The following is a 14,772-nucleotide window of genomic DNA, read 5'->3' on the forward strand; positions in this document are numbered from 1 at the left end:
GCTCCAACCTGCGAGGAACGCCGTCCCCCCCCCCCCCCCCCCCCGCCGCCAGTAGGCACTATTCACGTGCGCGTGCACAGGGACATGCAGGCGGAATTCCCCTCCTTCGCTCTTTTTCAGTGTTGTGTAGACACACGAATACGTGGTATTCCCGCATACAGGCGAACAGCCAGATGATACAGAGAGGCAGCCGCGCACCGATCTCAACTCCTCAGCTTCGCCCTGATATACCCCCAGCCAGCCGTGGTGTCGTGCCCCCGTCTCAAAACACTGAAGCGCGGAAACGACGCGAGATGAGGGGGAGTGCATCTGCGGCATCCGTTCTGCGCCGAATCTGAAAATGCCTTCAAAGGCTGCGTTGCCGCGGGAGCCCGGGGCTCGAAGTTGAAAAAACTCAACACATCCGACAATGAACGCCAGACTCACAGCCGTGTGAAGGCGATTATCCCACGCACGTCCTCATCTCGAAAGCGACGGAGAGTGGCGGCACCCGACCCAGCGCCGCCCGACGTGTTCAGGCCTCAGCATGCGAGCCGACCGGCGCCCTGCAAGGAGATCTTTTGTGAACGAAATCCCCACCTCTCCAGCGGTGATTCGTGGGAAAGATCCAGTTCACGCTCAGTCCACCATTTGCTTCACACTCGCGCAGGCCGAGAGAGATGAAATTCAACTGTTTTCGTCTTCAAACGCTTCTAATTGGACGGCGCGCCCTTCGCCACGCCGACCTTGGCCGCTCGCAGAATGCGGTCTCTAATTTTGTAGCCATTCTGAACCACCTGAGCAACCTCGCCCTTGCTCTGCGAAACGGAAAGGAAACCCAAAAATCCGGCAAGTGAGGACCGATGCATGCAGGTGCGTAAATGTCTAAAAATGCACGTCTATTCGCGCACAGGGATCCTACGCAGGCCCGGTATGCATGCCTCGACGCACCATGCGTAATACAGGCCTAATCCCTCACGCACTGCGTCCACAGCGTTGGACGTGGAGAGTCAGTCCCAGACCGGAATACAGGGTCACGCGCACAAATATAGATATATACATTCATATGTATATTCATAGATCTAATATTCATATACATATCGATATATATCTGCATGTCGCGTATTCGCGAAGGAGCTGCTTACCATTGTTGGGTGTTCCATCTCGAACAGAGCCTCGTGCAAAGCTGGGTTGAATTTCTCTCCAGTCTGGAAAGACAGCATACGTGAAAGGCGTCGGTATACCTCTACAAGACGGCTCTCGGCCTTCGCACCTCGGAACGAAAAACGCAAGCGCTGCATGCCTTCCCGCGTAGCCAAGCGCACACAAAAACTCACAAGTGCACTTCCGCCCCGCCATCCACTGCGCTCATTGAGACTGCCGCACTGAACAGCGCCCTCTCTATATCTATACATACGTATATAATAAATAGACATGTACACATTTCAAAAGTAAACCATATATATATTATACGGTATACCCTAAATAAATCCATAATAAATCCATGTATATACGGAGATAGACAGGTGGATAGATACATAGATATATGGGCACACTCGCTCCCAAAATATTTGTGGGAGGCGACTCCCGCCTCTCCCACCGCCGTCCGCGTCCAAGCGCCGCAGTCACGGAGCCGCAACCCTGCAGGCCCCGAGCGACTGAGAAAGGCGAATACTCGCATGCAGTTCGCTGCAGACAGCCGCGCCTTCTGACAAGAAGACCAACAAAAGGTGTGAGAGCCCCGCGAATAGGCTTTTTTTGTGACGAGGCTCGGCGTAGCAAAGAACGCGGCGGGCGAGGAAGAGGGGGCTAGCTACGCAGGGAACGAGCCTTACAGGATCGTACTGCTCGACTCCAAAGCGGTCGAGGGTCTTGTGGAGGAGGTTTTCAGTCAGCTTGACGCCGTCGTAGATCTGCTGCAGGCGCTCTTTGAGAGAGACGAGGTCGCCCGCCTCCTGCGTCTCCGCGCCGGGGTTCGCCGACAGGAAGGAGGACTCGCTCTGCACAGCTTCCTGCAGAGACTTGGTCGCGTAGGCCATCGAGTCAGCCACCTCCAGCATCGCCTTCGCAAAGTCCGTCACCGCGTACTCCTTCAGCGACGCCATCTAAACACGCGGAAACGAAGCACACATACACGTCAATTCGCACATGCATATATATATATATATATATATATATATATATATATATATATATACGCGTGACTTCACAAATTCGCATATACGTATACAGGTAAGACACACATATGGCTCGATAGATAGACATGTTGGTTTATTCTGTATCCCCAGAACTGCTTGCTTCTTGAGGGCCATGGCAGATGCCTTGGTTCGACACTGAATCCTCCCTGTGTCACACGTGTTTCGTATGCACGCATCTACACGTGGAGCGGTGTTTCATTTGCAAGAGGAAGGCTTGATGATCCTCTAGGAATTTAAACTTCCTTTTCGCCGCGTTACCTCCTTTTGGTGTCTCATGCGGGCGTTTTCCATGTCAGCGTAAGCTCGGAGAGCCTTGTCCTGCAGTTCGCGGTTTTTCTTCTTCAGCGCGTCGATTTCCTCCGCGCACTGGCGGTGCTTCTCCTCGAGGGCCTGCAGAAAAAGCCGCATGCATGAGCGCCGAAGCTTGTTTTTGAAAAACACCTGCAGGCGAGCCCAAGCCTTTCTTGGGGAGCCTTAAGACATCACCACAACAGAAGCCGCTGACCTGAAACTGCAGCCGATCGCCCGCCGTGGAGGCTCAACACAGCGGCCTTCTACACGTGGCGAGCCCATGCGCTTCGAGAAGGAGGCGACAACGCGTAGCGATATATTCAGTAGAAACGCACGGCTCGTCGGTAGCATCGACTTCGTAGGCTCGTAGAAGGCGATAGAGAGATACGGATTCGGGTGCGCAGACTTCGCAACGCGAACGTAGCAGCCAAGGGGCGTCGTTTTTTCGGCACGTCCGAATCTTGAGAAACGATGCGATGGAACCATTCACTGCGAAAACACTTATACATGAAAATATGCATATATTGATATAACATAGATATATAGCATATAGATATCCATCAATTACATGTATATATGCATACATGTGTTCGAATCGTGTGTCGTGTGCCGCGTCCGGTCAGCCGCTTGACTGTCTCTTCTTACCTTGAAGGCCTCAGCAGCTTCAGCGTCGCCTTGCTGGCGTGCGGGTCCGCCTTCCTGCTCTGCTTCGTCTTCCACTCCCCTTTTTCTTCGCTCTACAGTGCCTTCTTCCTCGTCTGCGGCGCCGCCGGAGCCTCCGTTGGCGCCGCGGCTGGCGTCGCCCTGCGGCGTGGACACAGTGTCCGCCGTCGCGGCTCCGGCGGGCGAGGCTCCGCGCGTGGAGAGGGCGCGGGCCTCGCGGGCTTTCAGGACGAGGGGCGAGCCCAAGGAGGACGAGGCCAGCGGAGACAGCGAAGAGTTGCGCAGCATCGGCGCCTGAAGCAGAGCCGCGGCGCAGGCGCGAGTCTGCAGAGGAGACGAAGATGCAGAGAGCGGAAAGGCAGGCAGCGAGGCGCTCGGGGTTGCCCTGACGCTTCTCTCGAAGGCCACACGACCTCGCAGCGCGGAGCGAATGCTACCGGACAAGTGGCGGCTCGCGCCCGCGAAGGAGGCGAAAGCCATAGCGAAGCGAGGGAAGCAAAGAGAGGAGCAGAGACTGTTGGAGAGAGGAAAACCTCCGAGGGGAACGCTGTATAGGAGTGAGGCAAAAAGGGCAGCAAAGGACAAACAAGAAAAACTGAGAGCTGATGGAGAGCTATGCGTATGCACGAACAGGAGAAACCAACAGGTGAAAGGGATGCATGCGCGTGCGAGGCAAGCGGAGGTCGCACGAAGTGGCGATGACAGGACGAAAAAAGTCTTCAGCGCCGCAGAGAAGCACACAGACTCGCGTTCAAGCTTCGCCGTCACCTAGAGACTCGTCGTTGAGATTCGAAGTTCAGATACCTGCGTGATTTTCGCGGGCATGCACTCTATGCACGCCGCGGCCGCCGCCGATACGGTCAGCTGTTTCGAAAAAATGCGAGAGACAGGGCCGTGGTGGCAGGGCAAGGAAAACAGACACCCGGCGAGGAGACAAACAGGAGAACGGGGTATCCGGTCGCGTTCGTTTTTCGCGGTTGCCGCTAGATGCAAACGAGATTCAACGAGAGACAACCTCAGCACTTTCCTGTGCGGCACCGCGGAGAATAGCCTCTGGCTCTCGATTCCTCGAACCCCCCCCCCCCCCCCCCCCCCCCCCCCCACACACACACACACACACGCAGGACGCGAAGTAGAAGATTTTTTTTAAAAAGTAGAGAAGTCAGAGTGCCGCAGAGACACACACCCAGACATCCGAGGCCTCCTTGCTCCTCGGGAGCTTTTCGAAGACCTTTTCTTCCTTCTCGCCGCCCCGCTGCTCAAGCCCAGCAGTCTCGCGCACATTTTGATTTGTGCGGCGGCGAGTGGGAGCAGCTCAGCCCCCGACGCGCATGCAGCAAAAGAAACAGAGGTGACCCCGGCAGATCGACGAGTTTCTGCTGCGTGCCTCAAGAATTCGATGCCCTGGTCGCCTTTCCGCCCTTTGCTCAGCTTCTTTTCCACTTCCAGCCTCTCCGCAATCTGACCCGCGCCTGCTCCACGGCTTCAGCATATTTCGAGTTCAGCTTTCTTACGCGTGAGCCGGCTCAAAGGAGTGAGTGACCGCTAGACTGCGCAGAATGCTAACGGGCGGCGAGCGCGCGAGCCAAAAGGACAAGTCTAAATGAGAAACGAGCCGCGCCTCACGTCTCACTCGCGTGTATCTCTTCCGCTTCTCATGATAATAAGCAAGCGTGTACGCCTTTTACTCTTTCTTTCGAACTAACGACGAAACCTTTGCTAGAACTGTTTTCGGTCGACGGGCGCCCAGCTGTATGTACTGCGGTTCATAGAGAGGCACACACGTAATTCCGCCGCTTTCGTCTGTTTTTTCTTGGGGTTGAACGGTAGTTCGTCTCCTGTCGGAATCTAATCACAGCAAGCCGAGGGCAGGGGAGGCCGTTGTAGCCAGCTCAGCTCCGACACTCCAGTTGATCAGAACGGTCGCATTCCCGTGCCCACGTTTTCTGCTCGCCGCCTCTCCCTGGGGATTGGGTGAATAGAATGAAACGACTTTTTGGTTCCTTTGGCCTTAACCACGGGCCTCTACTGTGCAGACGGTTGTTTCTGTAAAAAAGTCGCGTGTTGCTTTAACGTCCCTTCTAACTGGAAGGACTCTAGACACTCTGGACACACACGGCGGGACGCTCAGGTGGATAACTTGGCTCGGCGCAGATCACCTTCATCGATGTAGCGCGAGTCGCGGAAAAGCTGTTTTCCTCCTCCTGCGTTCATGCCTCGCTGGAGCTGCCCTTTTTGGCCCTTTGTTTTCCATGTCCGACTCTGCTAGCGACATGGTCAAGCTACACTTTCCGTCGTGTCCGCGAGTCTCAAGTTGATATTGAGTTCGTCTCTTCGTGAATTTTTTCCAAGATTCTCGTTCTGCAAGATGGACAACTTGAGCCGCGGCTGGGGCCGGCGCTCCCTCGCGCCTGCTGTCCGCTCTGTGCTGCACTCTTCTCCGCTCTCTGCTTCTTTTGTCGCCGCCTTCTCCTCTCCTCCTTCATCTGTGTTTCTTCTCTCCACAGACTCCCGGCTTGTTGGGGCGTCTGTTTTTGCTGCGTCTTCGCCTTTTCAGCGACTCCAGGCTCGCTCGACCTCGTGCGTGGGCCTTTCACCCCTTTTTCTTGCCTCGCCTTCTTCGGGTTCGCCTCATTTTGCCCCCCTTCACCTCGCCAGGCATCGCGCGCTTGCGTCCCTTGTCGCGCCCTCAGCTTCTCTTCTTTTTTGCGCCACGCCGCCGTCTGCTTCAGCATGCGTAGTCTGGCCCGTCCCGGCATCCCTCGGGGCTTCTCGGCGCTTCGCCTCAGCCAGCTCCTCGTCCTCGCCTGTGCGCGAGCGCATGCACTACGACGTCCTAGTTGTGGGCGGCGGCCCTGCAGGCCTCGCGGCGGCGATTCGCCTGAAGCAGAAGGCGGAGATCGCAGGCCGCACGGACTTCTCAGTCTGCCTCATCGATAAAGGCGCAGAGATCGGCTCCCACATTCTGTCGGGAAACGTCTTCGAGCCGCGTGCACTCGATGAGCTCCTTCCTGGGTGGCGCACGCTCCTACCGTCCTCCGCCTCCCTGCCGGACTCATCTGCCAGTTCGTCTCCGCTCGCCGGCCTCTCGTCGCCCTTCAAGGATGCAGCCGAGAGAGCTGGGGGCGCCGCGGCGGCCGCGCTTTACCTGCAAGACCAAGTTCTCAAGTTCCGCCGCCTCTTGCGCGAGGAGTCTCCGCCTGCCGAACCGAGCGAGAAGGGCAAGAGTCGAGAGGCCGCCAACGAACCTAACGATGCTGCAGCTCTGCGTGGGGGGCGGGGAATGAACCTGAGCCCGCAAGAAAGGGATCGCAGCGTGCAAACAGCCGCCGGCGAGACAGGAGGAAGCGGACGCGAAGGCGCAGATCTGATAGACGCAGAGCTCCACGGCACATGTGCGCAGGGGCCCTTGCAGCGAGAGAAGGAGCGGGGAGAGGGAGGCGCGGGGGGTTTGCGTCGCGTGGAAGAAGAGGCGGATGGGGACAGAAGACGCGACCAACGAGGCGGAAGCGGGAAAGCTGAGCCGAAGGGAGAGGACGAAGAAGGTGTAAGCGAAGACGGCGGCCGAACGGATGTCGTGGGCGCAACAGCGAATGAGGAAAGCGCAGAGGTGAAGCAGATTGAGGAGTTTCTGGAATCTCTAAAAGAGAAGGAAGAAGACGCTGTTTTCGATAAAACTGCGATGCGCACCTCGTTCATCGTCGCGGAAGAAGGAATCCACGAGGCGCAGGCGCGTCGCCGCGAAGCCGGCTCGATTGCCTCCGACGCTGTACGTACAGCTGGGGGCCCGCCGGTGCGGACTGTGGCGACGGAGGATGAATTTCTCGTTTTCTTCAACAACCGCCGCGCCCTCGAGCTGCCGATGTGGGCGCTCCCGCAGCAGATGAAGAATGCCGGAAAAAACTTCATCATCAGTCTCGGCGAGCTGGCTAATTGGCTCGCGGAGGTCGCCGAGCAGCACTACGGCGTCGAAATTTATCCAGGTAACTTAAACGAACTGTTCCACCGCAGCGCTTCTCTTTCGAATCCATTCATTGTGACTCGTGGGTGTCGACGAAGAAGCATGGGGACGCCGCAGTCGCACGTTCTGCGTAATTAGACTATCTTCGCTCCCATGGCATTAGTAGGCTAACATAGAAATGTAATCACAGTGAAGTTTGAAGGCATTCGACGTCAGTGGCGAACTCGCACGCATACAAAGGCTGTCTCGTATCATTCCACGTGTGTCTTTGCGACAGAACTCGATGAGTGGGAGTTTCCGTCATCAACCTCTGCAGACACTGTTCAGCGGTAGTAGGCGTGTGTGTCAACAGGGCTTCGGGGGGTAGCGGCGTTTGCTTCCTGCTTTTCGAGGCTCATGCTGTGATCGCAGAGATTGTGGAATGCTACGGTCGTTACACTTGGCATCGATACAGAAACAACTAAAATACTCCGTTTTTCGCGAACGGGCGTTGCGTGCGTTGCCGCTGATTCTCGTGGGACTTCGGGCACGCCTCAGCTTGAGATGAGTGTATGCAAGATATTTCGTCGACGAGCTCGAATCGTTCGTGTGCGTTGCCAGTCACCGTGTTTGCACACCAGGGGTAGAGACACACGCGGGGCAGGGCCTTCATCGTTGCCTGGTGCTGCGCAGTTCTGCATCCCTTCATGTGCATTTCGGTTTTTCCGCTGCATGCATCAGCCTTATCCGGACGTCTGCTGAGGGCCTATTCACGCCAGGCATAGTTCATAAGTGTGTGTCGTTGCAAGCGCTCCCGAGAGCGAGTCACCGAACGCGTCACGCGGAAGCAGTTCACCTTGTTATTAAGATTGTCTTATTTGCCTCTAGGTTTTGCCGGAGCGGATCTGCTCGTGAAAGCCTCGAAAGCTTCAGAGCCGCTGCCGCTGTCCTCCTTCCGTAAAGACATATCTGACTCTTCCTCTGCGTCGCCGCCGCATTTATCTTCCTCCACGACCCCGGGGCCGCCTTTTTTGGCCGCCTCGTTTTTCTCCTCAGCTTCGCACCCCTCGTTTTCCTTCGAGGCTGGCGCGCGCCCCTACGTGTGCGGTGTACGTACGGCGGACATGGGAGTGAAGAAGGACGGCAGCAAGAGCAAGACGTTTACCCCTGGGATTGACCTCTTCGCGAAGCAAGTCGTCCTCGCAGAAGGCTGTCGAGGCTCGCTCGCGGAGCTGGCGATCGCTGCCTTCAATCTGAGAGGCGAGCACGCCTTGAAAAACCGCGCGGGAAAAAGCGAAGAAAAAAAGAAGCACTGTGCAAACACTCTGAAGGAGAGGGCGAGCGCGGTGCTGAAGGGGATCTTCACGAGAGGAAAGCTGTCGGGCGCGGCGACGGCGCCATGTCCGCAGCAGTATGGCCTAGGTGAGAGGCAGAGTTGCGCGTCTGTTACGCGACAGTTATTATTTTCCCGGCGCTCCTTCATCTAGTGTCTGCCGCAGCCCCCCCTACGCGGTTCACGACGCTCGCAGAGCCGCGTGGCTGGCCGTGCATTTTCCAACAACAGCTCTCTTTTCACTAACTGTTTGCCTTGTTCGTCTCCGTTCCGTGCCTCAGTGAGGAGTCCTCTGGCGCGTATTCGTCCTCAAAACTCACCTGCAGTCTACGCTCAGGGGAGGGGGGGCTTCCTGTGCGATGTCGCCGTCAGCTGCTCCACACTACCACCAAGGACGCTTTCACTCGAGTTCTGTCTCCTATCTTTCTTCTCTCTGGTGCCTGCACAAACCTAAACCATAAACCCTCCCGTGGCGTCTCCTCTGCGAGTCTCGCTTGCCGCACCTCCCTGCGTGAACTGCGGCCGCTGTGTACTCCGTCGCCGCTTCAAACCTGGATAAGCATCCCCTTGGAACTCGTTCGCGCTGCATGACTACGGCGGAGAGTGACGCGCGTAACTAGTTTTTTTCTTCCGCACCCTGCCTGGGCGATGCGCGGGCGCTGCGCGTTTTCTGCGGCGTTTTGACTTCGCGGTGATTGGCGTCTAGTTTTCCGCTTTCTGCGTTTGTTTCAGGCTTGAAAGAAATCTGGGAGGTCAAGGAGGAAAACCACAGAAAGGGGAAGGTCGTTCACTCCGTCGGCTGGCCACTGGGGCTCGGCGACTACGGCGGAGGTTTCCTATACCACACAGGCGACGCGAATCGCGTTCTCCTCGGCTTCGTAGTCGGCCTCGACTACAAGAATCCGTTCCTGAAGTACGTTCTGCAGCCGCAGAAAGGTACTCTCGCATCTGCGTTGGCATTCCAGACTCTGTTTGCGATGCCCTCTGTCGCAGGGGGTCATCAGGCCGAGGCCGCCACGCGCAGCTCATTCTTCGCATGTGCGCATGTATAGGTAAATAGAGTGATGTCTGCTGTGACAAAGGGCAAACGAGCAAATGCATTCCCCTCGGTGTTTCCTCTCTAGGTCCACACACGCGTGCCCCAGGCTTTGCATGCGTCGAAGAAAGTTCGTTTGAGTGCGGTGTTCGCTCCTCGCGTGCCTGAATACGCGCCCTGGTAGATGTTTTGCGCGGGAATAGTCCGCGTCCTTGCAGGCACCTTATCCTCCTCGAGAGCTTTGCTTCCTGCGTGCGTGTTGGCGTTGTTGTTTTCTCTTCCCGCTTGCATCGACGTCGCTCCGCGGCTGCGTCTCATTCTCTGCGCTTCTCTCCAGTCCCTACGAGGAGTTCCAGCGCTGGAAGACGCATCCGCGCATTGCGTCAGTTTTGCAAGGCGGGCAATGCGTGTCCTACGGGGCGCGGTGCCTCGACGAAGGCGGTTTTCAAGCCATGCCTTCTCTCACGTTCCCTGGAGGTACAAACAGTCCGCTCCTCTTTTTCGTCTCCATGTAGATCGCCTAAGCTCCTTTGTAGCTGAGCAGGGGCGTCCTCGCGGCCTCTTCTCTGCGTGCTTTCGCCGGCTTTCTGGTCTCTCTTCTTCTCTTGTCTTCTTATCTGTCGCTCACACAGCTGCGGCGCGCAGCTCTGTGTCTTCGTTGCGCGCTTTGACTCGCAGGGCCGCACAGAGGCCCTACGTGTGTCGCGGTTGGTTCGTCTCTGCGCTCGCGTCCCTCGGCTGTTTGCTTCAGCGCTTGCTTTTTCTGCAGTAAAGTGGCGCTGTTGTTGATCTTCTGTGTCGTCCGCATGCCTCTCGCATCGCAGCCAGGCGCGACGCGGCTGCGGGTATCGACCCTCGTGTCGAACTGCTACGTGTCGTCTTTTCTGCGTTGTCGGCTTCAGGGCTTCTCGTAGGAGGCTGCGCAGGATTCCTCAGCGCGCCGAAGCTGAAAGGCACGCACCTCGCGATGAAAAGCGGCATGGAGGCCGCCGAGGCTCTCGCGGACGCCTTTCTCCGCCCTTCTTCGTCTTCGCCTCCGTCGGCGACTGGTTCTGAGAGCGACGGACAGGGCAGCGCCGGGGAGACGGCGCTCAACGGGGGAGAGGCGGACGCTGACGCGCGCGAAGGACTCGAGGTGAAGGACTACGAGACGCGGGTACGACGCTCGTGGGCTGTCGAGGAGCTCTACGAAGTGAGCGCCGAAGCGTGGGTGGAGGGTCGACGGAAATGCGAAAAAATGAAAAAAACTGAAAACGCGCGGACAGGCCGCGCTACCCGCTGCGGAGCCTCAGAGCAAGAAACGAACCTTCATCGGTTCTACAGCCGATGCTGTTGAGCCGCTAAACCGCGAAATGTCATGATGACATTTTGCTTTCAGAGTGATGATCCACCCTCACAACGCACGCGCAGAAAGCTTGTGTGTAGCCTCGAGTCCCGCCTTCTTTTCCCTCGGTCTTTCCAATACTTAAAAATATAACTTTTTCTATATATACTGATATATATAATGTATATATGTATGTATTGAATGTTTGTAAATATATGTATGTATATGAATGTCTGTACGTATGTGTATGTATACTTATATATAATGTATATATATATATATATATATATACATATGTATGTAGATACATTTATATGTCTATGTGCAGCGCATACATTCTGAGTAAGCAGGGCGTGTGTTTTGACCGCATACATGCATTCACATGCATGCATACATAATTATGTTATATATATCACTATATAAATATGCATACATACGTACATTCATATACACTTACATAATACATTTCACTATATAGATACATATATTGACCGCGAAGAGCCTCGCGCTGCGCGTTCTGTGCGTCCTCGGGGTGTCTCAGGTTCGGAATGCGAAGCCGTGCTTCCAGCTGGGGCTTCTGCCTGGGCTTCTCGGATCGTTTTTTCACTTGCGCCTCACCCGTGGGCGCGAGCCGTGGACGCTGCGATGGAGCAAAGAGGATAGAGACTACACAGAAAACGCTGACCTTCACAAATCAATCTGCTATCCTCCACACGACAGCCGCCTCACGTAAGCCTCATACATATTTATATATACCTATGTACATGTATACGTATATATATACATATATACATTCATAAATACGTACATATATATACATATGTGTGCATGGGCTGAAACACGCACCTACGTGCGTGCCGATGAATGTCTGCACGGTAGCAGCTGAGAGGCGAAAGGATTTTATTCCGCAGGGAGATAATCTCGCATACGCGTTAGGCGAAAACCGTTCAGGTGACTCGAATCCGGTAGATACAGGGGAGGAAATTTCCTAAATCAGGCATGCAGAGGTCTTTAGCGGCCTCCCTCTCATCCCAGCGTCGGCGCAGCGTGTGTGGAGCGACGTGACTGCGTTGCCGAGGCGTTCCGCTCATTCAGATGCTGTGTCAGGAAGACCTTCACGTTTTGGTCAATGGGCTTGCATGCATGCGTCTGAGTGAGGCAACCTATACCCGATGGCATGCACATCTCTCTCAGCCCGCTACGCTCAGCTGTGGCAGGTTTCGCGCCGTGGACTTCGATTTTCTTTTTCAGCTTCAGCCTCCTTGACAACCTCGTCCGCAGCGGGACGACCCACGCACACGACCAGCCGTCTCACCTTGTGGTAAGATCACATGACTCTAAACCCTACGCCAAAAGAAAAGTGTCTCGTCCGCTTGACGTCAGGGGACGGATCAGCACAGCCCCCTCTCAGATCGACGCGTGTTGTGCCTCAACAAAATCTTCACCCGAGTTCTCGCCCTGGGGCACAGAGCTGTGGCTCCAAGAGCCACGGCGACAAATTGCTTCCTCTCTCTTGCATTGCTCGTATATCTTTACACATAATATGAAACGGCATGCATGCATATATTTGTACAAGCGCGTATATATTTACACATACTGTAGACAAGCAAGCATTTAAATGTCCATATATATTTATATACAGATACGCGAGTATATATATACACACTTATGGGCGCGAGCCGCGTATGCACGCATGGCGACACAAATACCCCTAGGCCCGTCGCATCCAACTGAACAACTGAGGAGCTTGCATCCCGTGTGAACGAATGGCGGTTTTACGTCTCTCGTGTCTGTGTAAAAGGTACAAGTATTCTTGCGCGTCGTAGGAAGACGCATTTTTTTCCTTGTGCCTGCGCCTGTGTGAGTATCAGGTTAGACGAGGAATGGAGGACGTGCCGATCGACGTTTCGCTGCGTCGCTTCGCAGGGCCTGAAGGCCGCTTCTGTCCCGCCGGGTAAGGTGATTGAAGCGGAAACATTTAAAAACACTCGCACTCGAGTTGCTTCTGCCGCGGACGAGCACAAGACCGTGAAACACACATGAAACTGTATCGCTATGTCCACGCTCTCGCAATCTTCTCCATCGTGTGATGGAGCTACTTCATCTCTTAGAAGCGTGTTTCCCTTAACTTCTGATGCCTGATTCGTATATCTGGTATGTTCGATGTTTTCGCGGCGTTTGCAATTTCGCCTTCTGCGGTGGATGTCCTGCTCCAGGGTCTATGAATATGTTGAGGAAGACAGCGATTTGGCTTCATCGGCGAAAACAGAGAGTTCGTCGGCGACTGCGGCACCCCGCGAGAAGACAACGGCGACCAGAGGCGGCATGGCGAGCGATCTCCGTCGAGCAGAGGGAACGGCACAGGAGAGGAAAGGAAAGAAACCGAAAAAGATGAGGCTCCAAATCAACGCACAGAACTGTCTACACTGCAAGGGCTGCGCTATCAAAACCACGCAGAACTTCATAGAGTGGACCGTCCCCGAGGGCGGCGGCGGGCCGCGCTACTCCGGAATGTAAAAGGCCCGATATATATCTAGAAAGATACATATGTATATGCATACGCGAGTCGTCACATTTGTATTGGTTTCAAAAATCGCGAGACGAGTGAAAAAGCTGAAGCAAGGAGCGCGCTTCAAAAGCTAGCTTCGGATTTTCGTGCGAAAGCTGGAGAGAACGGAGGGCAAGGAAGATGTGTTAGGATCGACCTCGGCAGACTCCTGTGCTCATTAGAGAAGAGGCCGACGCGACACGGCGGGCTCGCGAAGCCGCGGAAGAAATTTTTGTCGTGTCTGGCGCCGTATCTGGTGATATGTTTTCGAAAATATCTTGTCAAGGGTCGCAACTGGAGGGAGATGAAGCAAAGATTCGTACTTCGATTTTTGTTCAGCCCCATCCATGTGCGTCCATCGTCTCTAGGGAGCCGGCGTGATCGCTGCCTCAGCTGCCTTCCCAGGTGCGACGCCGAGTGATGCTCCTGAGGGTAGGATTTCGGGCTTCTCATCGCCTAACGTCTTCCGCTTACGGTGGGAGGCCTAAGATATGCGTAGCGCAGACCAGAGAGCGTCAGGCTGTTCGGGGTTTTTCGGCAACGGGAAACGCGGGCGCTGCAACTCTCCTACGTTCGGCCGAGTCCCTGCGCGTTAGGTCTGCCGCGCAGTTCTTAAACGCAAGCTATTTACTTGCGGACAGCATAACACGGAATGCGGCGTGCCTTTGCCGGCGTTGTTTAGGTTCGTCAAACAAGACTACCCGCTTTGCCGCAAACTTGTATACGTATATAGATATCGAGAGCGGCGGAATGTGCCTACTAGTCCGCTGCGCAGACTTCTTGTGCGAGGCGAGGCGTGTCTGGCGCGCTCAGATGATCAAACAGGGAAGGGTAAGCTTGTGTACGATGTCCAGGCTGGATACCGAGAGACATCCACTCGCCGTCGCGCAGTAGAGGCATATCGGCTCAGGTGGCCTCAAGAGGACCTACACTTCAGGTGTACGTACACGGACATGGCGGCGGTCAGTCAGCGCGTGTCCATCAAGTGAAGGAAACTGCGTGAATCAACCTCACGTATGTAGCAGCAGATCGCCAGCAGAGGTGGCTGCACGCCGTATGCACCGATGTGCGCAGCAAACGAATGGGAATGGGGAACGGCGGCACAGAAGCGCCTACTTCAAACGTATGGCGAGCTCCCGCGGAGCGCGAGCGGTGTATGCGGAGACACCGGGGGCGAACGGGACCTGGTGAGACGCTCAAAGCACTTTTCGTGCGTTCCACGCGCAGCTCTCAAGCAAATGCATTAATGCCCGTCTCATGGTTGCAGGCCTGAAGCAAACGGGGAAGCTGAAAGGTGCGCAACGGAAAAGGAGGGGCGCCGAGCAGCAGCGAGTGTGGAACCGGCTCACAGCAAGCGCTTAGAACAGCAGGAAAACACGTTTCTCGGAAGCCGGCTCGCTTCTTGAGCATGTATCTGTCGGGGCAAACCTGCAGAGGTTTTGTCACACGCGGCAAACCTG

General features: G+C 55.5%; 2 protein-coding genes across 2 annotated transcripts; one reads left to right on the top strand and one right to left on the bottom strand.

Annotated features, from left to right (window-relative positions):
* Positions 1-692: 692 nt before the first annotated feature.
* Positions 693-3,611, bottom strand: BESB_048490 (co-chaperone GrpE protein; the record flags this gene model as incomplete). Its single annotated transcript, XM_029363300.1, has 5 exons — positions 693-797; positions 1,125-1,187; positions 1,815-2,084; positions 2,436-2,567; positions 3,114-3,611. The coding sequence occupies 5 exons, from the start codon at positions 3,609-3,611 to the stop codon at positions 693-695; spliced, it is 1,068 nt and encodes a 355-aa protein (XP_029220666.1).
* Positions 3,612-5,499: 1,888 nt separating this feature from the next.
* BESB_048500 (electron transfer flavoprotein-ubiquinone oxidoreductase) lies at positions 5,500-13,281 on the top strand (the record flags this gene model as incomplete). The annotated part of the gene is made up of 9 exons (XM_029363301.1): positions 5,500-7,114; positions 7,960-8,493; positions 9,137-9,317; positions 9,778-9,917; positions 10,343-10,632; positions 11,306-11,493; positions 12,016-12,085; positions 12,636-12,718; positions 12,981-13,281. 9 exons carry the CDS (start codon positions 5,500-5,502, stop codon positions 13,279-13,281), a joined length of 3,402 nt encoding a protein of 1,133 aa, XP_029220667.1.
* Positions 13,282-14,772: the final 1,491 nt, after the last annotated feature.

Source organism: Besnoitia besnoiti, chromosome III (assembly GCF_002563875.1).
Source record: "Besnoitia besnoiti strain Bb-Ger1 chromosome III, whole genome shotgun sequence".
Lineage (NCBI taxonomy): Eukaryota > Apicomplexa > Conoidasida > Eucoccidiorida > Sarcocystidae > Besnoitia > Besnoitia besnoiti.